The following is a 21,566-nucleotide window of genomic DNA, read 5'->3' as shown; positions in this document are numbered from 1 at the left end:
ACTGCTTAAGAGGTTCATACTGGTTCTTCCGCTTAGTTTAGGCACCTCTAATGTTCTATCATTTGATAAAGGTTAGAACCTTTAAGGCAGGTGCTCTAGTAAATACCACCAAAAGAGGGTCCCTGACCAGTGTCCACTTTTAGTGGACCACAACATTTCAGTTTAATATAGGAATCTATACCAGTGGTTCTCAAAGTGGGGTCCAAGGACCCCCAGGGGTCATTGAGGGGTTCCAGGGAGGGGGTCCCCAGCAAAATTAGTTCATATAGCATCAAAATCTGTTTAACCATTTTAATCCTATATACATTTGCTATTTGAAAATAGCCGATCTACAAACTCAAAATGTTGTAGATCTGCTATTGTAGATCTGCTATTTTCACAAAATCTTAAAAAAAACGTTTTGGAATATTTTTGGACCCATTTTAATATCCCTGGCACAAAATATTTTCAGCGGCCAAATGCATATTAATGTGGGGGTCCTTGACATGAGAACAACTGATCTATATACACTTTCACACAGTCAAAGTCCATAGCCTAAAAAAAATAAAACGCCTTGATTATTGGAAGTCAAATTCTCACTAAAGAGAAAGGGGGGATTTTTAGTTGTTCGGAAATTGGACTGCAGCCTGTTGAGTGGGCGTTGGTCACTTCTTCACCATATAAAAGGAACGCTCTCCTCTGTTCACATTAGGCTATCATCATCAACACTACAACAACCAGAACACTAAAGAAGAAACATCTCTCCTCCTCCATTCACACTATCAACACAGCAAACAATCAGACGAAGCATCTCTCCTCCAGAGTCATGAAGTCAGCTGTCATCGCTTTTCTCCTCTGCCTGCTTGCTCTCCATATAGAAGGTAAAGTGGCTTTTACAGAAATATTATGTGTGGCTGCACATCAATTCGCTTTGAAACATTTTCTGTTTGGATAATACAAGCCATGGTCATTTCTGATATGGTTAGATTACATTGAAAGTCATGGATTTTATTTAGCAATTCTGTCATGTATTATCATTGTTGCGCTGATAGTTTAGGTATAGGCTAGTTCTGGGGAGAATCATTTGCTGAAATGTATTAAATTTTACTGCAAATGCAGTTAGTCAACACCAGTGGTTTTGAAAACAAAAATGAAAGTTTCAATATTTGATTTAGTTGCATTAATGCAGTTGCCCGATTTTAACGCATTATTTTAACTATGACTAACAGTGTCTTGTCTCTTCATTCCACAGGCCAGCGTGATAGTTCATTTTCCTGCAAATGTTTAAATGGGGTAGTCAAGAACCTGAATCGTAAACTCATTGAGACTTACCACATATATGAAGCAAGTCCATTCTGTCCACGCAGGGAGATTATGTAAGTAGAATGTTCCAATTTGTTGTGCCGTGCTGCTGCTGCCTACATTTACACACTGTTCTCCATCACTAATATTATTTTATTATCCATCTCCAGTGTGGAAACAGCAGACAGCAAGAAATCAAAATGCGTGAACCCTGAGTCAAAGTTGGGAATGTTTATCTATAGCAAAGATCAAACAATTAGGTAAGATTAACCAGGTTAACCTGAAATGAACTGCACTAAAACAAATATGGAAATCAATATTTACTCAAGAAAGACAACAATAGGCTGATGTGACTTATTCTGTTTCAGAAATGAGAGGAACGTGTGGTAGGCAGCTCCCACCACCTTTGAACACACAACATTGGTTCTCTGTCCATGGCATGACCATGACATGACTTCAACATTGAACATCGGTCCACACGACATGATGTCAACATCCAAAATCGGTCCAGATGACAATGCGTCAACATCGGTCCAGATGACAATACGTCAACATCGGTCCAGATTACAATACGTCAACATCGGTCCACATCACGTCAACCCATGTGAGATCTGCTGGGCAGAACCTTGTGAACACTGATAAAGAACACAAGCAGTATGGCCCTGCGCTCCGGATGTCTTTACTTGAAATATATATAATAGGCTTCAGTACAGACTTGTTTTAATGGCAATGTATATAAGCACATTGCACAGTATGCCGACTAAATGTTTCTGATGACCAGCTGAGTTATGTTTTTGTTAAGTTGTGTGGAGGCCTTTCACTATTCATAATAATACATGATCTCATATTTAAGATGTGTTTTGTTTTGTTTGTTTCTGTACTTTCTAATACACAATAAAAATAATACTGAATGAACTATTATGTCCATTTCCTTTATGTCTCGGAAAAGTGTAAATTATCTGCAGTGTTCATTTATCACTGAGAGATTTAAAATAATTATCTGTAAGGGTTTAACACTCTCAGAATTAAATTAACACAGAGGTCAGCTTTCACTGTGTCTAACTATATATATTCTAATCTAGATTATCAAAATGTTCAAAACTGGTGCTCTGTACATGTGAGTCATTATAAACAACCTGGCAGCCCGATTATTATCATTATTTCCAAATTGCAGAGCTACAAGCAACAACGCATTGCAATGTGAGGTATTGTGAGCTTGTAGATCTGCAAGTTCTGAAGAATTCCACTGGCAGGGCGTTCCACAACCTGGGACCTAATGCCTGTCAGCTTTTGTAATGAACCAAACCTTTTGGAAAGCCAGAGGCTGCACTCCGAACTGCTCAACAGATATGATATAATTGACAAACTTATGTATATAGAACAGTGCTTCTCAAACGTTTTCATGTCAAGGACTCCCAAATTAATATGTATTTGGCCACAGACGCCCATCTGAAAATATTTTGTTCCAGGCACCCCCAGAAGAAAATTTGTGTTCAAAGAAAAATCTTAATTATTCTAAAACATTTTTTTTCTTTCAAGAATTTTCAAAATAATTCAAAAATAGCAGATCTACATGCGTGTCGCGATGCAAGGCCCCAGCCTGATTGTTATGCTACTGTGTATTAACAATTTTAGCTGGGGACCCCCTCAAGGACCCCTGGGGGTCCACGGAACCACTTTGAGAACCACTGACACAGAACAGTATATCTATTGCAATTTATCAAAACACTTGTCTATTCCTTGAAACACAGGAAGGGAGTGTGTGCAGTGACAAACGCTCCGCACCCAGGTTCCCTCCCCTGAACACGGGGCAAAACAGACGCTCGGCCAAACCGGCTGCACCGTAGTGGATTCAAACCCCTAGACTCAGTGGTGGGGAGGTAGTTTACCCCTGTGCCATCCGAGCACCTGAGCACCGGTACTCTGTGGGAGACTGAGAGGCGTTTGCCTGCATCTGGGCCTGTCAGGGGTGGTACCTCTCCCTCTATGGCTGCCAGACCACTGAGGCTACACCCCAGGTGTGACCACCTCCGCCAGAACAATTTTGAGCTTTCGGTTCGCCCCAGACAGACAATGTTGTGAATGACCGGCTCTCCCGCTCCGTCTCCGACCTAGCCATACATGTTATTGTGCACTGATTGTGTGGAACGGGACACTATTCGGATGCTGAATACACACCCCTCCAGGCCACTGTCTCTTTGCAGGAGCTCCGAACAGGACCCTCTCTCCGCACTGCACCTACATCCATGACGGCTGGCCTCACAAGGTCCCCGAGGAGTTGGCTGCATACTTCCGAGTCAAACAGGAGCTCTCCTGCTGAAATGGCACCTGTGTGGCTTGCAGGCTTTGCACTGTGGTCCATAGTGCTTTGCCTGTGCATGTTTTGGCAATGGCACATGAGGACCACCTGGCTATTGTGCAGCTGAAACAGCACTGGGATAGACAAAGACATTGAGGCCCTGGTCACAGCTCTGCCTGCCACCATGGCTCCCCCACCCCTGCAGCCTCTTGCCTGACCCTCTCCTCTCAGCCCTGCTCGAATCACCTGCAGCTGGACATCTGTGGCTCCCAATGTAAGGCTTCCTGGAGGTTATAGGAACTACCCTCAAAATGGCCAAACGCACACACGCACGCACGCACGCACGCGCGCGCGCGTGCGTGCGTGCGTGCGTGCGTGCGTGCGTGCGTGCGTGCGTGCGTACACACACACACACACACACACACACACACACACACACACACACACACACACACGAAATATGTATTAATGTCCATATAAACAGAAGTACAATCAAGTCCTTGTACAAAGGAAACAACGCCTCCTCCAAATTGAGCGGCTTCCTATAATAGCTGATATTGAGCAGTAGCCCTCCTTTTGGAGAGGCCAGTCATTTGAAGGCCCCTCACAACCAACTTGTGCACGTGCCCTATAGGCTACCAAAGATAAAAAGTTAAAAACCAAAAGTTTACATCTGTAGCCTAGCTGTGAGATGGTCTGCTCTTACACACATACACACACACACACACACACACACACACACACACACACACACACACACACACACACACACACACACACAGAGAGACACAGAAACCAATAAGGCACACCCACACACAATGTACTGCATTTCTCACGTGTGTGTGTGTGTGTGTGTGTGTGTGTGTGTGTGTGTGTGTGTGTGTGTGTGTGTGTGTGTGTGTGTGTGTGTGTGTGTGTGTGTGTGTGTGTGTGTATATATATATATATAGAGAGAGAGAGAGAGAGAGAGAGAGAGAGAGAGAGAGAGAGAGAGAGAGAGAGAGAGAGAGAGAGAGAGAGAGAGAGAGAGAGAGAGAGACCCCTTAACACACTCTCTCTCCCCAAAATGGGGAAATGGCACATTCTGCATATTGAGTACTTTGTACTTTTGGTATAATTTAAGTACACTTTGATACCAATGTGCTACTTCTGTACTTTTACTTTAGTCCAAAAAAAAAAACTTTTCCCATCACTGCTGAAAGCTGATGAAGTTGGAACATTGGATCCATATGTCATAATACGTCATAATAGGAATAGGACCTTCCTTAAAAACAGTATTTCCGTCTCTGTAAAGTAACAAATTACACTTTCACTTTCACTTTGCGCAGAAGACGACTTATTTCTGGCTAAAAGGTATGACTAGAATTTGCAGAATGCTACTATATACGACTCTTCACCATAATATATTTTATCTTAGGCTAGGGGCTACTGTTAATATAACATACTTGCTGATTTTCTTGTAAAAGTGTGTGTATGTAAAGAGGCAGGCTGAAAACTATCTGGGCGTAACTAATCTATATGCCTTATACATGTTCTAAACATGTTGGCAAAACATATGCAAACATGTGTGTTGGTCTGAAGTTAACCTTGCCGTTATGATGTGTATGCTAAGTAAAGTTTAAGGCATAGGCTAATGATAAAACCTCCGTAAAGGCGGTGAAGGCACGCACATGAATACCAGAACGCTCGCCCCAAAGCACGCTCGCCCTCGGTCGACTTCGGAACGGTCGCCACCACATATTCCTCAAGGTTACCTACCTCACCTCAGTAAAACTATGCCTAAACCTAACCTTATTCCTAAAGGTAACCTCAGTAAAACTATGCCTTATTACCCTCAACGTATTCCTAATCTTAACCAGTTAACCTCAGTAAAACGGATACAAGAATACATGAACCTGGGGCGAGCTGTCCACGAAAAAAAAAATGGGCGAGTGTGTTTTGGGGCGACTGTTCCGGTTACCACGCACAGCACTTTGGATGGAAAAGTGTATTTTTTTCTTATACTTTATTATTGCTGAACTCATGAAAGCAATAATAACAGTTATATAGGCTAGACTAATTCTCTTTCTCCATACAGACAGCATTCGGCAACATATATGCGCGTTTCCTAGAATGGTATATTTTATTGACGTCGACTACAGTGACTGCAGTCTGCATAGGGCGGTGGTGGAAAAAGTACTCCAATAATTTGTACTTAAGTAAAAGTATCTATACTGCAATGTAGAAATACTCTGTTACAAGTAGAAGTCCCGTATTCAAAATGTACTTACTTGTAAAAGTACAAAAGTATCGGCATCAAAATATACTTAAAGTACCACAAGTAAAAGTAGGCTACTCATTGTGCAGAATGTCCCATTTCACAAGTTTTCAATGTCTAAAATGTATACAAATCTTTTGAAAATAGCAGATCTACAAGCTCACAAATAATGTATTGCAGTGCCATGAGCTTGTAGATCTGCTATTTTCAAATAGCCGAAGCAGACTATAGGCTAAAGTGCCGAAGTGGTTAATGTATGTTTTGTAATAATAATCCAAATCTACAAAGTAACAGCAGCCTAACTGTATAATATTTGCCTCTGAGATGTAGTGGAGTAGAAGTAAAAGTACTGAAAATTGGAAATACCCCAGTAAAATACCTCAAAATTGTACTTAAGTAAGCCTACAGTTCTTGAGTAAATGTACTTAGTTACTTTACACCACTGGACTTTGCGCCTTGCAGTGTTATCACGGACGTCCATCTGCTGTCAAACACTTGGCTGCTTCTCACTCTCAGTCACAAAGCTCTGTCACAAACAACTGTTTACTTTGCCCCGCCCATAATGGTCGGTAGCCGTTGCGCTGAACTCAGAGGTCTTCCTATTGGCCAAGGGGTGTGCCTCCGAGAGCGGCACAAACTAGCTCGGGCCAATGTTTCTCAATCAGTGGGCCGGGGCCCACTGGTAGGCCGTGAGGATATTGCAATTGAGCCTCCAAATAGTTGGCAACACAGCATAATGCTATCACAAAGAAACACCAAAAACAAAATAACAAATAGTAGTGAGACACATTTTGTGTTCTCAATAGATAGCTGTCTCAGACCTTGATGGGTTTTCAATCTTTTTCATGTCACAGACCCCCCTACTGTCATTAGGCCCTATTGTTTCATTGTATTGTGAAGCATATACACAAAATAGACGGGTAACATGAAAAGAATACACTCAAACTTAAGCCAAAAAAAAAAATAGGCCCTATTAAATTTATTTTAAGGGACCCTTATATGAAAATATGTTTAGATTAAGATTAAATACATTGTCTAATAGTCGAATAGTGGTGATCTTGAAATAAATAAGTCCTTTCTGTAATAATCTCCAGTGAACAAGCCCTTATCTGACCATCATGATAACCATGTTATGGGCACATACTGTAACACTCAACCACTGATATCTGAGTGACTTTCTCTGACATAATGTAAAGTGTATAAAGACTGGTTTGTCATGTGTTAGACTTCAATATAAGAGGTTTGAGTATTTTATTTTCATCTAAACTTTTTTTCTGACTTCTTTTCAGAGCCTGCCTCTTTGCACCTCCGTAATCAGTGATGGCACACGATTTTCTATTAGGACTTCTTGATGAGCTTGATAATGACGAATTTGAGACATTCCAGTGGACACTGCGCAACAACTCTGATGGCAAAGTTAAGAAATCCCAGATGGATGGTGCAAACAGGATGAAAACAGTAGATGTGATGATACAAACCTATACAGCTGATGGAGCTGTGAAGATCACAAAAAGTACTTTTGAGAAGATCAATAGGAATGATCTAGCGGTGAAATGTAAATGTAATTTCATTAAATTGTCATAATATCGTATAACATATATCATTTAATTCCTCCTACTATATGGGGTCAGAATCCAGAGTTAGTTCCTGAGAAGATACAAAATATTTTTCAGTCCCTTATGCCAGTCTGTATTTAAATCTTTCTAGTTGCATGATTTTTTATCTTGCAATTTGAACAGTGGCAGTAATTTACTTAATGTTCTGCCACTTAATTAAGTATAGATTGTTCTAATTAGTGCTCATGACATGAAGTATTTGAGGCACAGATAGGTGCTTTTGTCTCAATAAAATGTTCTAAAGGAAGGAATAGAAGAATTACCAGAATATGATTGATTGATTGAATACTTTACTAGCAAATTGCAAAAAAAAAGCACAGGGAAGTACAGTTCAATAAGGTTGATATAATATATACACATATATATAATATTCTCCTTTGCTATTATAATACAACACATGATGATGATGACGATGATGATGATGATGATTATTATTATTAATACCCCATCTTGTCTTAGTTCAAGGTGCTTCTCCAGCTCAGACCATGACAAAGACCCAGGAAGACAAATCTGCAGGGGAGAAGCTGAGGTCTGGGAGGAACGTGTTCATTCAAGGAGTCTCCGACGCCAACCTGTGCCTTCTACTGGACGAACTTCTGTTAAAGAACGTGATCAATGAAGCAGAGATGGAGTCGGTTAGAGGTGAAAAGCTCAGGTCAGAGAAAGCGCGGGAACTTGTCGACATGGTGCGGAGAAAGGGAAACAAGGCGTGTTCAGAAATGATTGACATACTTCGTCCACTGGAACCTATCCTTAGTGAACGGCTGTGTTTGTAGGGAGTCCTCCTCCCACGTAGAAATGGGAACTACAACAACACAAGCAAACAAAGAAATGATGATGACCATTAGATCGATAGATAGAAATCCATACTCTTATTTCTTTTCTTCTTCTTTTTTTTATTTGCAAATGGACATCGTACAATGCAATACAATTGCAAATGGACATCATACAATGCAAAACTACATTCCATGATCTCTTCAGTGTCGTCTTGGTCACTGGCCAGTAATTTGTTGTTTTAAACTAAACATGTAATAAAACTTTGATACGTTTTTGGTTGTTTTGTGATTTTTATTGTTAGTCACCTTACTCACCTAAAACAAAATCACTAGTTATGGGATCGGTGAATAAAACTTTTAAACACAGTTTACCAAATATACTAAGATTTATCCTTCCATTCCCATTTGGGAAAAGGTTGTGTGTAAAGTGCTCAAACTGCATGTCACTATAAGTGTCCAGCACTATATTTGTTAGGTATTCAATGTCAACAATGATGTCACTTAACCATGGCTCATGGTGGAGAATCATATGAAGTCCACCTCATCTTCTTCGATTGAGAACTAGCTTGAGTATACAGTAGTCACCAATAGTGAGATATATGAGAAGGTTTCATGAAAACATTGCATGTCAGACAAACCATTTCAGGTAGACAATCAGTCCATAAAAACCTCAACAATAAAGGAAGAAGATCATGTCCTAAAAAGGTATTAACATTCCTTAAATTGTCACTTCACTGTCATGTGGGATACCCCTGGGGGTCCCGACCCACTGGTTGAGAACCAATGCCCATAGAGCACAGTATAAATCATTGGTTAGTCCATAAGGGCATATGTTTGCATGTAGGCTATTTCATTTCATGTCTTTTGAGCAGAAGATCATGATTTCTACCTCTAGATGGCAGAGTTGCCTGTTCATATCAGTTCATATGTGCATAGAGTTATGAGTTCTATGCCAATAAACCGGCATGGTTGGTTGGACCTTATACTGTACTCAGTGAGTGTGGACTGCATAAATAGACTATCATGTTGTAATGTAGGTGTAGCCAAGCGTATTTGTGCCATTGAGAATTCCAACATTACTCTGAATCAGAATTTCTTCCCCTCCTAATTGTGGCTCATAACCTATGTCAATTTCCCCCTCATAACAATTGTGACTACAATATAGATCTGCTATTTTCAAAGGATTTTCATACATTTCATACTTTTGAAAACTTGTGATAGAACTATAGGCTACTAGTCTTAGCAAAGTCTTAGTCTACGTCACGTGACTGAACCTCATAAAGCAATATTATTTCCGTAACAAAGTTGTTTGTTCACATTTACTTTCGTTTTCACCTGGTGTTTGAACAACGTCGACGAGATTCTTTGCTAAAGGTAGGAGGACAATTCTATTTTGCAGAATGTATGATAACACATTATATATATTGTATTTTAGAATATTAGTGTTAATTTAACACTGCTGATTTTAAACTTTGACGTTATATCATTTGTAATTCAAGTTTTGTCTTATTATGCATACATTCCTTATAGGCCTACAATATTATTCAAACCTCCGTCAATAAACACATTTTAATCATTCCCTTGCTCTCAGTCCATTCGAATTAGGCCTACACGCTCATATGGGTTTACGAGTTGACGCAATATATTTATTAATAATTGACTATGATAACCTTATGCCTTGTATAGATATGTATAACGTATTTATTGTCTGTGAAAGTGGCCTATAAGCGCACAAGTAGGCCTACTAGCTGCTGGAGAGACAAAGTTGAAAACACGAACATGCTTGCTCACAGGTGGAAAAAGTACTCAATTTTTGTAGCCTACTTAAGTAAAAGTATCAATACTGCAATATAGAAATACTCTGTTACAAGTAAAAGTCCAGAATTCAAAATTTTGTACATAAAGTATTGATATAAAAATGTAGGCTACTTAAAGTATGAAAGTAGAAAGTAGGCTATAGCCTATACTAACTTTGCAGAATGTCCTGTTTCAAGTTTTCAAATGTATTAAATGCATACAGATATTTTGAAAATAGCAGATCTACAAGCTCACAATGCCTTGCATGGTGATGCATTGTGAGCTTGTAGATCGGCTATAATTATTTGATAACTTTAGTTACTAGTTACTTTGTAGATTTTGATTATTATTACAAATACTTTAACAACTTCAGCCTTATTTAAACTTTGTCTATTTGCTGTTTATTAATCATGATTTATTTAGCTTTAATAATCTAAGTTGGTGACTGTGGAGTCAAAGTAAATGTAATGTCTCAACTCTGAGCCCTACAATTCCAAGTGCTTGTCAGGGTGGGGGGGTCCCCAGTTCAAATATGATCATTTTGGGGGGTCTCCAGTTCAAATATGATTATTTTGGGGGGTCACGGCCTAAAAAGGTTGAGAACCACTGGTCTACACCAGTGGTCTACAATGGCTCGTCCAGGTGCCCAGTTATCTCCACCCCATCTGAAAATATGTTGTGTCAGAGACCCCCATAAGAAAAGATTTGTGTTAAAAATGATCGAAATTACATTTAAAAAAAAACGCGCGTTGCACCGAATAGTTTCAAATAGCCATGTATAAAGTGATTCAACTTATTTTGATGCTATGTTAACACATTTTGCTGGGGACCCCCTGGAACCTACTCAAGGACCCCTGTGGGTCCCCAGACCCCACTTTGAGAACCACTTCTTTAGTTGTTGATATAAGTCACTCACAGGTTGGGTATCACAGACCCCATGTCACAGACCCCGAAATGACTTTCATATTATAGGCCATGGACCCCCATTTAAAAACGATTCCGTTCAAGGGACCCTGATACGAAAAGATGTTTGTATTCATGTTAAATTAATTTATCTAAATGTCATATTTTTACCTGATGAATAGATAATGGTGATTTTGAAATAAATAACTGTCAATACTACATTATTTGTTAGAATGCCAAGCTTGGCACAAACACTGTTCAGGGGTCTGCCTTCAGAATAGTCTACCAGGGGTCACGTTAGGGGCCCCCGGGGGCCACAGGCCCACCTTTGCTCCAATCCACACCAAACTTGGCACAAACGCTGTTCAGGGGCCTGCCATGACAATAGTCCCACCAGGAGCCACGTGTTGGGGGTCTGCCATGAAAATACACACACCCAAGAACCCAAATTGCACTACAGCAGTGTTTAACACTTCAAATGGCCATAACTCGGGGACCATTGCTCTGATCAGCGCTTTATAGGGCTGTTGTATAAAATTGTGTTGCAGATTTAACTTTTTCATAGATTTTGTAGGTAGCTCCACAGACATAATCGACAGCACTATCATCAGTGTTGTGTAAATTAGTGTTTTTTGTTTGTTTGTTTACACATTATCTTTCCTATTAATATGTCGTATTCATGTTATGTGTATTTCCAGACATTTAACTACTTAAACCCTCAATACTTAGTAAACTTGGGCTCTGTAATTGGTCTGCTCTTTTTTCCCCCTACACCAAACCTCTCCACGTGCAGATCTACAAGCTCACAACACATCGCAGCCTGGTGCGTTGTTCCCTCCCAGAATAGGGATGCTAGGGTTCAAGTGGTTAACCTAAAAACATATATTTTTTAGACTTTGATATAGAGGTTTGAGGATTTGAATCTAACATTTTCTTCTGACTTCTTTTCAGATCCTGAATCTTTATTCCAGTGATGGCAGACCACAGAGATTGTCTATTAGATACTTTTGAGGATTTGGATGATAAAGAATTCGGGAAATTCCAATGGCAACTGCGCAACGAGGGCGTCGTTAAAAAAGCCAAGCTGGACAATGCAGACAGGGAGCAAACAATAGATGCAATGGTAGGAACATATGATGGGGATGAAATTCTGGAGGTCACAAAACGGATTCTGAAGAAGATTTCAAGGAATGATCTAGCGCGGAAACTCCCTGGTTCCAATTGAGTTGACCCAAGTTGAAGGCTATATTTTTAAATGTAGCTTTGGCCGGTTCTCGGCCCCCTCCTCTTCATTATTTACATGTTGCCCCTTGGTCGTGTCATCAGCAGACATGGAATGTCTTTCCACTGTTATGCTGATGATGACACCCAGCTGCACATTAAAACTGCCCACAGCCCCTCTGCAGCCATGTCATGTCTCACCACCTGTCTTGATGAGATAAAGGCATGGTTGAGCAACAACTTCCTTCAGTTAAACAGTAACAAAACTGAAGCTCTCCTTGGCACACCAGACCAGGTCCAGTCATGCCCCATATCTCATCTCACCTTCGACGGTCAGGTCACCCACCGCCTTCTCTTCCTCAGTCACAAACTTGGGTGTTAAGTTCGATCCTCACCTTTCAATGACCAAATAAAACATCTGTGCAAAACCGCATTCAAACTCCGCCCCTTCTAACCCTGTCAGATGCAGAGAAGCTTGTCCATGCCTTCATCTCCTCTAGACTGGACTTCATTGGGATTCTAGGCAAGAGCATTCAGAAGCTGCAATACATCCAGAACAGCACTGCCAGGATCCTATAATGAGAGTCCGTAAGCACGACATAACACCCATGCTATTCTCACTGCTCTGGCTCCCAGTTTCAGCCAGGATCGACTACAAGGTCCTATTAATCACTCATAACTGCATAAACGGACATGCCCCTCCCTACCTACAGAAACGAATTAAGCCTCCACAAACTTCCACCCACACCCTCAGATCTGTGAGCAGATTCTTCCTCGATGTGGTACTACGCACCAGGGGGAACCGGGGCCCGGGCCTTCTGCTCGGCAGCGCCGTGCCTGTGGAACAGCCTTCCTATCAATTTGAGAGCGCCACAGAGCCTGGACTCTTTAAAAAAAAAAAATCGGAAGGCATTTTCGTCTTGAATTGTTGTTCTGTTTTAAAACCCTGCTTTTAACCTTTTATGATTGATTATGTGTTTTTACCATGAAGCACTCTCACTGGGATTCCCTGTGAATAAAAATGCAATGCAAATTACATGTATTATTATGGTCTTAAGAAAATAAATAAATACACTAGTTATGCAGTGTGGGGATGGGTGAATGAAACTTTTAGACACAGTTTACCAAATGTATGTATGTACTGTCTACTGTATGACTACATGGCGTACACACTAGACGGAGATGGGTATTGACGTACATCGGGGGTGAGGAACTGGTTCGTTTTTTACATCAGTGCATTCAGTGCATTCATAGTTTGACACGTTTCTTATGCGTGATTAGGGCCAAGAGGCTATTCATCCTCCAGAGGGAAGCAGTGAACGTATGTCAGGTACGTCAGGTAGAGCTCAGAGCTCAACCTGACGGATGACATAATCGACGGACACAAACATTAATTCAAGGTCTTCGCATCAGGTTAATGTTGTAGAATGTCAGCATTTTGTGAAAAAAAGAAAAGAAAAACGTCCAGCCATTGACTGGAGTTCAGTCTCTTGAACTTGACCCCTCTGACCCCCATACTAGACATACAGTGGGAATAATTAACCAACTGGTCTTCAACCACAACAAACAACTCAAATAGGCTACCAATAGGCTACCAAGCAACCAACTATTCTCAGCTGACTTGTAAGCCTCTCCTTATGTGCACAAATAATTCGCGACAGAAAGAAAGACGAAACAGAGATAGAGAAGGAAAGAGAAGAGGAAGGAAGGGAGGGAGGGAGGGAGGGAGAATGCAGGTTGGTGGTCTGGATAGACAGAGAAACACAGCGGTACCATGTGTTGCAGGGTGAGGGGAGGAGCCAAGATGAGTACCATGTCCTCAGAGCACGTGCTCTGTTGTGGTGACACCTGACACAGTGACCCTGTGACCCTCTGTGCTTGTCCCTACAAAGTTAAGTAATCATGATAACTCATGATGGGCTGGCTGGGTGGCTTCCCAAGTGGCTTGCTTACCTGCTAGCTAGATTAACGAATGAATGAAAACATCAATTGGCCTTTAGACTTGACTTACGTAAGGGTCTTACGTCGAGTATGAATAGGCCTAGATTTGTCCTTCCATTCACATTTGGGAAAATGTTGTGTGTAAGGTGCTTAACTATGTCACTATAAGTGTCCAGCACTATATTTGTTAGGTATTCAATGTCATCAATGGTGTCACTTAACCATGGCTAAGTGACACCATTCGCTTGAGAACGGGCTTGAGTATAGTCACCAATATAGTGAGATTTGAGGGTTTCATTCAAAGAATTGCTGTTAGACAAACTTTTTCAGAAATTCAGATTTCACAAAACTGAAAACCTCACACACAAAATGCTGAACCCTTCGCAAGATAACTCTTTGCCATCAAAACTCTTAACTGTTCACAAAATGGAACTCGTGTTTTCATTTGGTGTTGGGTACACAGCCATATGTTCAAGTGACCATTCATTGAGTACACACAACTAAGCATTTGCTGCACACTACCAATAGCATCTACAGCACACTGGAGTGCAAAATTGAAAACACAATCATAGAACACACCATATGAACCACAATGACTCTGGAGAATGAGCCATTTCTCCTTTATAAAATGACTCAGTGTAGGCCTACTTTTTTCATAGTCAAACATAAAACAGCACACAAATATGCAGCCAAAAAAGTTCTATTTCGGTACATGATTTAGGCATCACGCCTCTGGTTCCTGTCTGGCCAGAGGGCCTCATCTACATCACAGGCAATGTTCTCCCTGTCCAACCAGCGTCGGAACGAGTGGCACCCGACTCACCAGCTCATGCAGACCTGAATGTTTAGAGATTTGAATATTTGTGTGTTGTAGGTTGATGCTTTGAGATTTTACGTGAGCTGAAGTGTGAGCAACTGAACATTGCCTAATAGCCTAATCATGTGGGGACCCCCTTGGGGGTCCCGACCCACAGGTTGAGAACCACTGACCTAAATAAATACTGTAGCTATATAGACAAATATTGAAGAAAGAAAAAAAAGGAATTGACAAGCAATACCAAGTGTTATAGGAACTCCAGTTGGGGAGGATGATGTGCTTCAAATATATAACTTATAGAAAATAGATTATAATATTATTATAGATTATTACAAACACAAACATTATCTAATGTTGGTTAACATTTTTAACCTATAGGCAAGTCCACACCAATGATTTGCAATGCAATTCCTTGTAACTGCTCTTTGCAACTCTTTGCAAAGCTACTTGCAAGTTGCAACCATTAGCACCAGTCTCAGTGATGGAAGAAGTAGGTACAAGTATCAATACTGCAATGTAGAAATACTCTGTTACAAGTATAAGTCTGGTATTAAAAATGTACTTGCGTAAAAGTACAAAAGTATTGGCATCAAAATGTACTTACAGTACCAAAAGTTCCACTGATAAATATTGTGAAAATAACCGATCTACAAGCTCAGCCTTGCAATGCTTGTAGATCAGCTATTTTCTTATATTTTTTGACAAATTGGCCAATGTTTGACCAGTTTTAATATAGTTTGTTGTTTACTTTTGATATAATGGTCTTTTTTCTTTTTCCCCTCTTTTTTTAAGTATTAAAAAGCCCTTATATTGTCACTTAACTCTTATCTGAGTACCCCCCACCCTTTTCACTGCTTCTCTCTCTCTCTCTCTCTCTCTCTCTCTCTCTCTCTCTCTCTCTCTCTCTCTCTCTCTCTCTCTCTCTCTCTCTCTCTCTCTCCCCCTAGGGACCAGTTCTGAGGTATTTTCATCTGAAAGCTGTTGTGAGGATGAACTGGGAAGACTGGATCCAGATGAGATCTACAGCCTACGTCAAGTGACCGAGCCTCCACATAAAAAGCAGCATTATTTCCGTCTTTGTGTACAGGCTACATACTTTCGCTTTCACTTGTGCACTTTGCTTCTGCAAAACAACAACGAGGACGACGCAATTCTTCAGGTATAGGACAATTAATTACATTTTGCAGAATGCTTTGATGACGGATTATATATGTTATTTTATGCTATTAGGTAGTGTTAATTTAACACTGATTTACGTTATAAAAACAAATATCTGGGCAGGTATTCTCTTCTCTTGTTCTAACTTATAAACATGTTAGCAAACCGAAACTATAGACGACCTTGATCTGCTTTGTTCTGAACTTTATCAAACTTTGACGTTATATTATTTCTAATTAATGTTTTGTTTAATTATGCATAAATTCCATATAGGCCTATATATATATATATACACATTACATTACATTACAGTCATTTAGCATACGCTTTTATTATCCAAAGCGACTTACAATAAGTGCATTCAACATAGGTAGGGAACGAAACTACTAATCACCAGAAGTCTTAAGTGCATTTCCTGCAAAAACAAGCAACCAAAAGTATACCTAGTGCTAAGGTAAAAGTGCAATATATCAGCTACCTACTTTCTTAGCAATACATACAATATATACAATATGTACAATATTATTCAATATATAGCCTACTGTACATATATATATATATACACCATATTATTCAAACCTCTGTCAAGGCAGCAGGGGAGGGGCGTATAGAAGTTTTTTTCATGGAAAAGTGCCATTTTGTTTTAATTACAGTCTACTTTATTGCTGAAATAGGACTAATGGAAGCCAATTAACACAATTGAATAATTCCCTCTCTACTTACATGCGCCTTTTCAGAATGGTTAGATGTCTAGTCTGCTTATAGGGTTTCAAATCAAGGGGACGTTTTCGCAGAAGCATAATTTTCTGCATTCTTGGTTAACCCATAGCTATTGCCGTTTCACCCCACTATGTGTTATTTATTCATAATAGACTGACTATAACCGTATGCCTTTGTTTGATTATGCATTAAGTATTTATTTTATGTTATTTTATTTTTTATAAGAAGCAGCTCCAACTATGCTCACTTTGGCTCATTCTGAATGTTTCAGACCTAAAATACACTGCAGTGTAATAGACATGTCCACAATTTAAATACTGACACGCACCATGATTGCCTGATGCGATTGAATAGGCTACATGACTAATCATGAGTTATTCAGCTTTAATAATCTAAGTTGGCCTATAGCAAAAGCCATTTGTGATAGGCTACAACAACACCCACAACTCTCTACAAACTACAAGAAAATATTTGGCAAGTCTTGACAGAGTTTCGTCTTGTCGCTCTCTGTTATCAACTCTCCTCCTGTCAGGCTGTCACACATAGCCCCATTTATTAGGTGCCTGGAGGAGGGGGGGAGGGGGGGGGGTATTTCCCACTATGCATGATTCTTACCCTTTTCCGCCCATCGTATCCATAAAGTTAAGGTCGACCCCTCTGCTCTCAGATGTTTTAAAATTTAGCGCTCAAGAAAATCTAACCGACAGGTTGAAAACAAGCGTTTAAATCACGTTTTTAATCAGCCCGTGGCAATCTTACGGGAGCGGTAGGCCTACTGCGCATGCGGACGGGGGTTGCCTGGCCACAGGCTGACTAAAAAAAGCGATTTAAACGCTTGTTTCAACCCGTCATTTCGATTTTCTTGAACGCTAAATTTTAAGGCATTTGAAAGCACGGGGGTCGACCTTTACTTTTTGGATACGATGTGCGGAAAAGGGTAAAATGCATAGTGGAAAATATACACCCCCCCCCTCCCCTACAGGCACATAGTCGGCTAATGTGGAACCTCATCTCGGAGCTATACAGCGGAGGGAGATGTTCGATTTGAGCTAGCTGTCACTTATAACAAACCAGCTAGACTGGTTCCATTGTCCTGCCTATACTTTAGGCCTACTTAAGTACAAATTTGAGAAATTCTTTTACTTTACTGGAGTATTTTCAATGTTCAGTATACTTTTACTTCCACTCCACTATACAACTCAGAGGCAAATATTGTACTTTCTCTACAAATATTTGAAAACCTTAGTTACTGGTTACTTTGTAGATTTGTATTATTTTTACAAAACATGCATTATAACCACTTTATCCCTATATCCGGCTGTTTGAAAATAGACAATCTACAAGATCACAACAGTTGTGAGCTTGTACATCTGCTATTTTCAAAAGAACATCATTTTTGAACACTTGTGAAATGGATAATGAGTACTTTTACTTTTGGTACTTCAAGTACATTTTGATGCCAACACTTTTGTACTTTTTCTCAAGTAAATTTTGAATACCAGACTTGTACTTGTAACAGAGTATGTCTGCATTGCTGTATTGATACTTTTACTTAAGTAAAACATTTGAGTACTTTTCCCACCAATGTGGTGTAGTCTATAGTACATCACTCCACTCACTGTGGTTCTCAAAGTGGGGTCCGGGGACCTTGAGGGGGTTCCAGTCAGAGGGTCAAATCCAATAAGTGTGTGTCTAATATATTTACTTCTGACTTCTTTTCAGATCCTGAATCTTTATTCCAAGACCTTAACCAGCGATGGCAGCCCACAGAGATTGTCTATTAGATATATTTGAGGATTTGGATGCTAAAGAATTCGGGAAATTCCAATGGCAACTGCGCAACGAGGGCGTTGTTAAAAAATCCAAGCTGGATAATGCAGACAGGGAGCTAACAATAGATGCGATGGTAGGAACATATGAAGCAGGGGATGACATTCTGGAGGTCACAAGAAGGATTCTGAAGAAGATCTCAAGGAATGATCTAACGGTGAAACTCCCAAACACTGGGTCAGATTCAGGATCCAAAGGTAATTGAATGAAATGATATTACATTTTCATATCATATAATATCATATCCCCTAGCTGCGGGGTCAGAATCCAAAGTTAGTTCCTGAGAAGAAACAAATTATCTAATGAGATTAAGATCAAATACTTTCTCAGTCACTTTGTTTATAACATATTTCAATCTTTCTAGTTTCATGTTTTTTTTATCTATTGTAATTTCAACTATGGATGGGACGATTGGAAATTTCATGTCACGATTATTGTGACCAAAATAATTGCGATTTACGATACCATTGCGATAATCAAAATATGCTTAAAAGTCTTAAAATGACACTTTTGTTAACCACTTGAACCCCAGCATCCATAGTCTGGAGTGGAACATTTGTCAAAAATAGCCGATCTACAAGCTCACAACGCGTCGCGTTGCAACATGTTGTGAGCTTGTAGATCTGCCATTTTTGGCAAAGAGATTTAGAGAGTGAAAAATAGACAATGTATCAAGTACGTTCTTTACAGGTGCTTTTTACCAATTCGAGGTTTAAGTGGTAGCCTACTGGATATGCAGCCCGGCAAAGGTGAATTGATCCCAGTGTATGAAAGAGGACAATTTCACGTTAAATTTAAATCTCTGCGACGTATACGATTATTGTGAGCGTGTTTTATCACGATAAACGATAATAACGATTATCGTCCCATCCCTAATTTCAACACTATGGGAGTAATTTATACTAATTGATTAGTATAAATTAGTATTTATTAGTACTCATGAAGTCATTGAGGCATGGATTGAATTAGGTGCTGTCTGTGCAGCAAATATAATAATAATAATATAATAAGTAAAATGTTTTGTCATAGATGTACTAATAAAATGAATCCCCCATCTTGTCTTCAAGGCCCTGCTGCAACTCGGCCAAATGTGACGGTGCCAAAAGACAGCGCTAAGAGGCTGAAGGACGTGAGGGAGGGCTTCATTGCAGGGTGCTCACAGGCCAACCTGCATGCTCTGCTGGACAAGCTTCTGACCAGGGAGATTATCAATGATGATGAAATGGAGGATTGTAGAATGGGAAACCTCAGCAGGGTAGACAAAGCACGTAAGGTTATTGACATGGTGAAGGTAAAGGGAGACAAGCCCTGTTCAGACATGATTGACATCATTCGTGAGCTGGACCTAAACCTTTATCAAAAGATAGGTTTGTAGTGAGTCTACCCGTGTGAAAGAAAAGGAAACTACAACAAACAACAAACAAACAAACATACAAGTAATTCCGACCATTATAATATATAGGTGAACTATTAGTTGAGATAGAGAGACAGACAGACAGACAGACAGACAGACAGACAGACAGACAGACAGATACTTTAATTTTGTGCATTATCTTTTGTTTACTAAATTGTAATTTGTATACATATCATACAATGCAAATATACATTTCCTGTTCTCTTGACTTCACTGCCATAGTCTTGGTCACTGCACAGTAATTTGTTCTCTTAAATGTAATAAAACTTTGTTATACTTTTGATTTGGTTTGCTATTTTTTATTGTTAAGGTAACAAAAAAACAAATTGCTTGTTTTGCATTGTTTGAGATGGGTGCATTATACCTTTAGACACAGTTTAACAAATATATTTATGACTTGTCCTTCCGGTCGTATTTGAGAAAGTATTTGGGTTTTACCCTTTTTACATAACGTGCTTAACTTGTCACTACACCAGGTATTCTGCCTGGGAATGTGCAGTAGAATGGGTGTCAACAACAATGGTGTCACTTACCAAAGTATATCACTTACCCTACCTTTAACTTAAAGGTAGGGTAAGTGATATACTTTGGTTACAATAGGTGTTAAATATCTCTATATTCATTGTAGTATAGTTTGTTCAGTAAAATGAGTCTCCCATGTCTCTCCAGTTCTACAGAAAATGCATTTTCAGTGCTCTCTCCTGATTGGCTTAAATGTTGTCACCTACCTGAAAATGTACTATATTCTGTTTACTAAAGAGCTGGAGAGACCCCTGTGACCGAACAAACGCTCTGTATCAATGATTACTATCAGAATATAGTACTTTAACCTTTAACCGTAGTTCAGGATGGATAATAATATTAAGGCCTGCATGCACCTCATTGGAGAACTGACTTGACAGGTGTCTTCAGAAATAAAACAGGAAGAAGATGACTGAATACAAACAGAAATATTAGTCACAGACAGTGTATTTAGGTAAATACTATCAAAGAAACTGAAAATATTGTGTACATGTTGACACTGCAATTATATCACACATTATTAAATAGAGTAGCCTACAGTCGATCATCATGTAGACCTATCTGGGCTTCAAATGTTGAAATGAGGCAACTGCAAAAAAAATCATCCTAATCGTCAAGAAATATATCAATCCTAAGTAAGGTTGTTCCTAGGTCCAAGAAGACATTATACAGATAACCTCAATCAATGAAGACACTTTTATTAGAAAATATATCTAATAAAAAAATATACATTATGTAATTATAAAAGCAATAGTACAAATTAGGGACTCCAGTTGGGCCTGTGCTTCAAATATAGAAGAGACTGTTGGTCCTATATGAGGAAAATAGATACACAAACATTAGAACCAAGGCAAGAAATAACGTGTCATAATAAACAATGGTATCACCATAATATGAAGAAAGTTAAAACAGAGCATCACATTAAGCTGTTAACAATCTGGGAACCCATCGTCAAAAAAAAGGAAAGAACAGCGCTCTCTGCTGTTTCTTTTGAGAGAAGTTAAATGAATGAAT

General features: G+C 39.6%; 1 protein-coding gene and 1 long non-coding RNA gene across 4 annotated transcripts; both read left to right on the top strand.

The window, feature by feature from the left end:
• Window positions 1-4,832: 4,832 nt before the first annotated feature.
• Window positions 4,833-8,502, top strand: LOC311056401. Of its 2 annotated transcripts, none has more exons than XR_014601873.1 (3): window positions 4,833-4,933; window positions 7,127-7,398; window positions 7,913-8,502. It is a non-coding gene; the product is annotated as an uncharacterized lncRNA (long non-coding RNA). The 2 variants fall into 2 exon arrangements; XR_014601874.1 differs by lacking the exon at window positions 4,833-4,933 and adding an exon at window positions 5,096-5,329.
• A 1,012-nt stretch (window positions 8,503-9,514) lies between these two features.
• On the top strand, window positions 9,515-20,311 carry LOC311056398 (uncharacterized protein). 2 transcript variants are annotated; one of them, XM_084072972.1, is made up of 4 exons: window positions 9,515-9,603; window positions 11,881-12,085; window positions 18,729-18,813; window positions 19,684-20,311. In XM_084072972.1, exons 2-4 carry the CDS (start codon window positions 11,903-11,905, stop codon window positions 19,989-19,991), a joined length of 576 nt encoding a protein of 191 aa, XP_083929098.1. In that variant the 5' UTR covers window positions 9,515-9,603; window positions 11,881-11,902; the 3' UTR covers window positions 19,992-20,311. The 2 variants fall into 2 exon arrangements, with proteins under 2 accessions (XP_083929098.1, XP_083929097.1); XM_084072971.1 differs by lacking the exons at window positions 9,515-9,603; window positions 11,881-12,085 and adding an exon at window positions 15,868-16,067 and having other exon boundaries at window positions 18,509-18,813.
• Window positions 20,312-21,566: the final 1,255 nt, after the last annotated feature.

Source organism: Gymnoscopelus microlampas (assembly GCF_963454915.1).
Source record: "Gymnoscopelus microlampas genome assembly, chromosome: 11".
Classification (NCBI taxonomy): Eukaryota; Metazoa; Chordata; class Actinopteri; order Myctophiformes; family Myctophidae; genus Gymnoscopelus; species Gymnoscopelus microlampas.
This window is presented reverse-complemented; position numbering and strand designations above follow the sequence as displayed.

What these genes read in the sequence shown, in the direction of transcription:
- LOC311056398 (XM_084072971.1), top strand. Translation starts at nt 18,543, where the DNA reads ATGGCAGCCCACAGAGATTGTCTATTAGATATATTTGAGGATTTGGAT. An exon ending in GTCAGATTCAGGATCCAAAG is followed by an intron (nt 18,814 to 19,683) that starts GTAATTGAATGA and finishes CTTGTCTTCAAG; the next exon opens with GCCCTGCTGCAACTCGGCCA.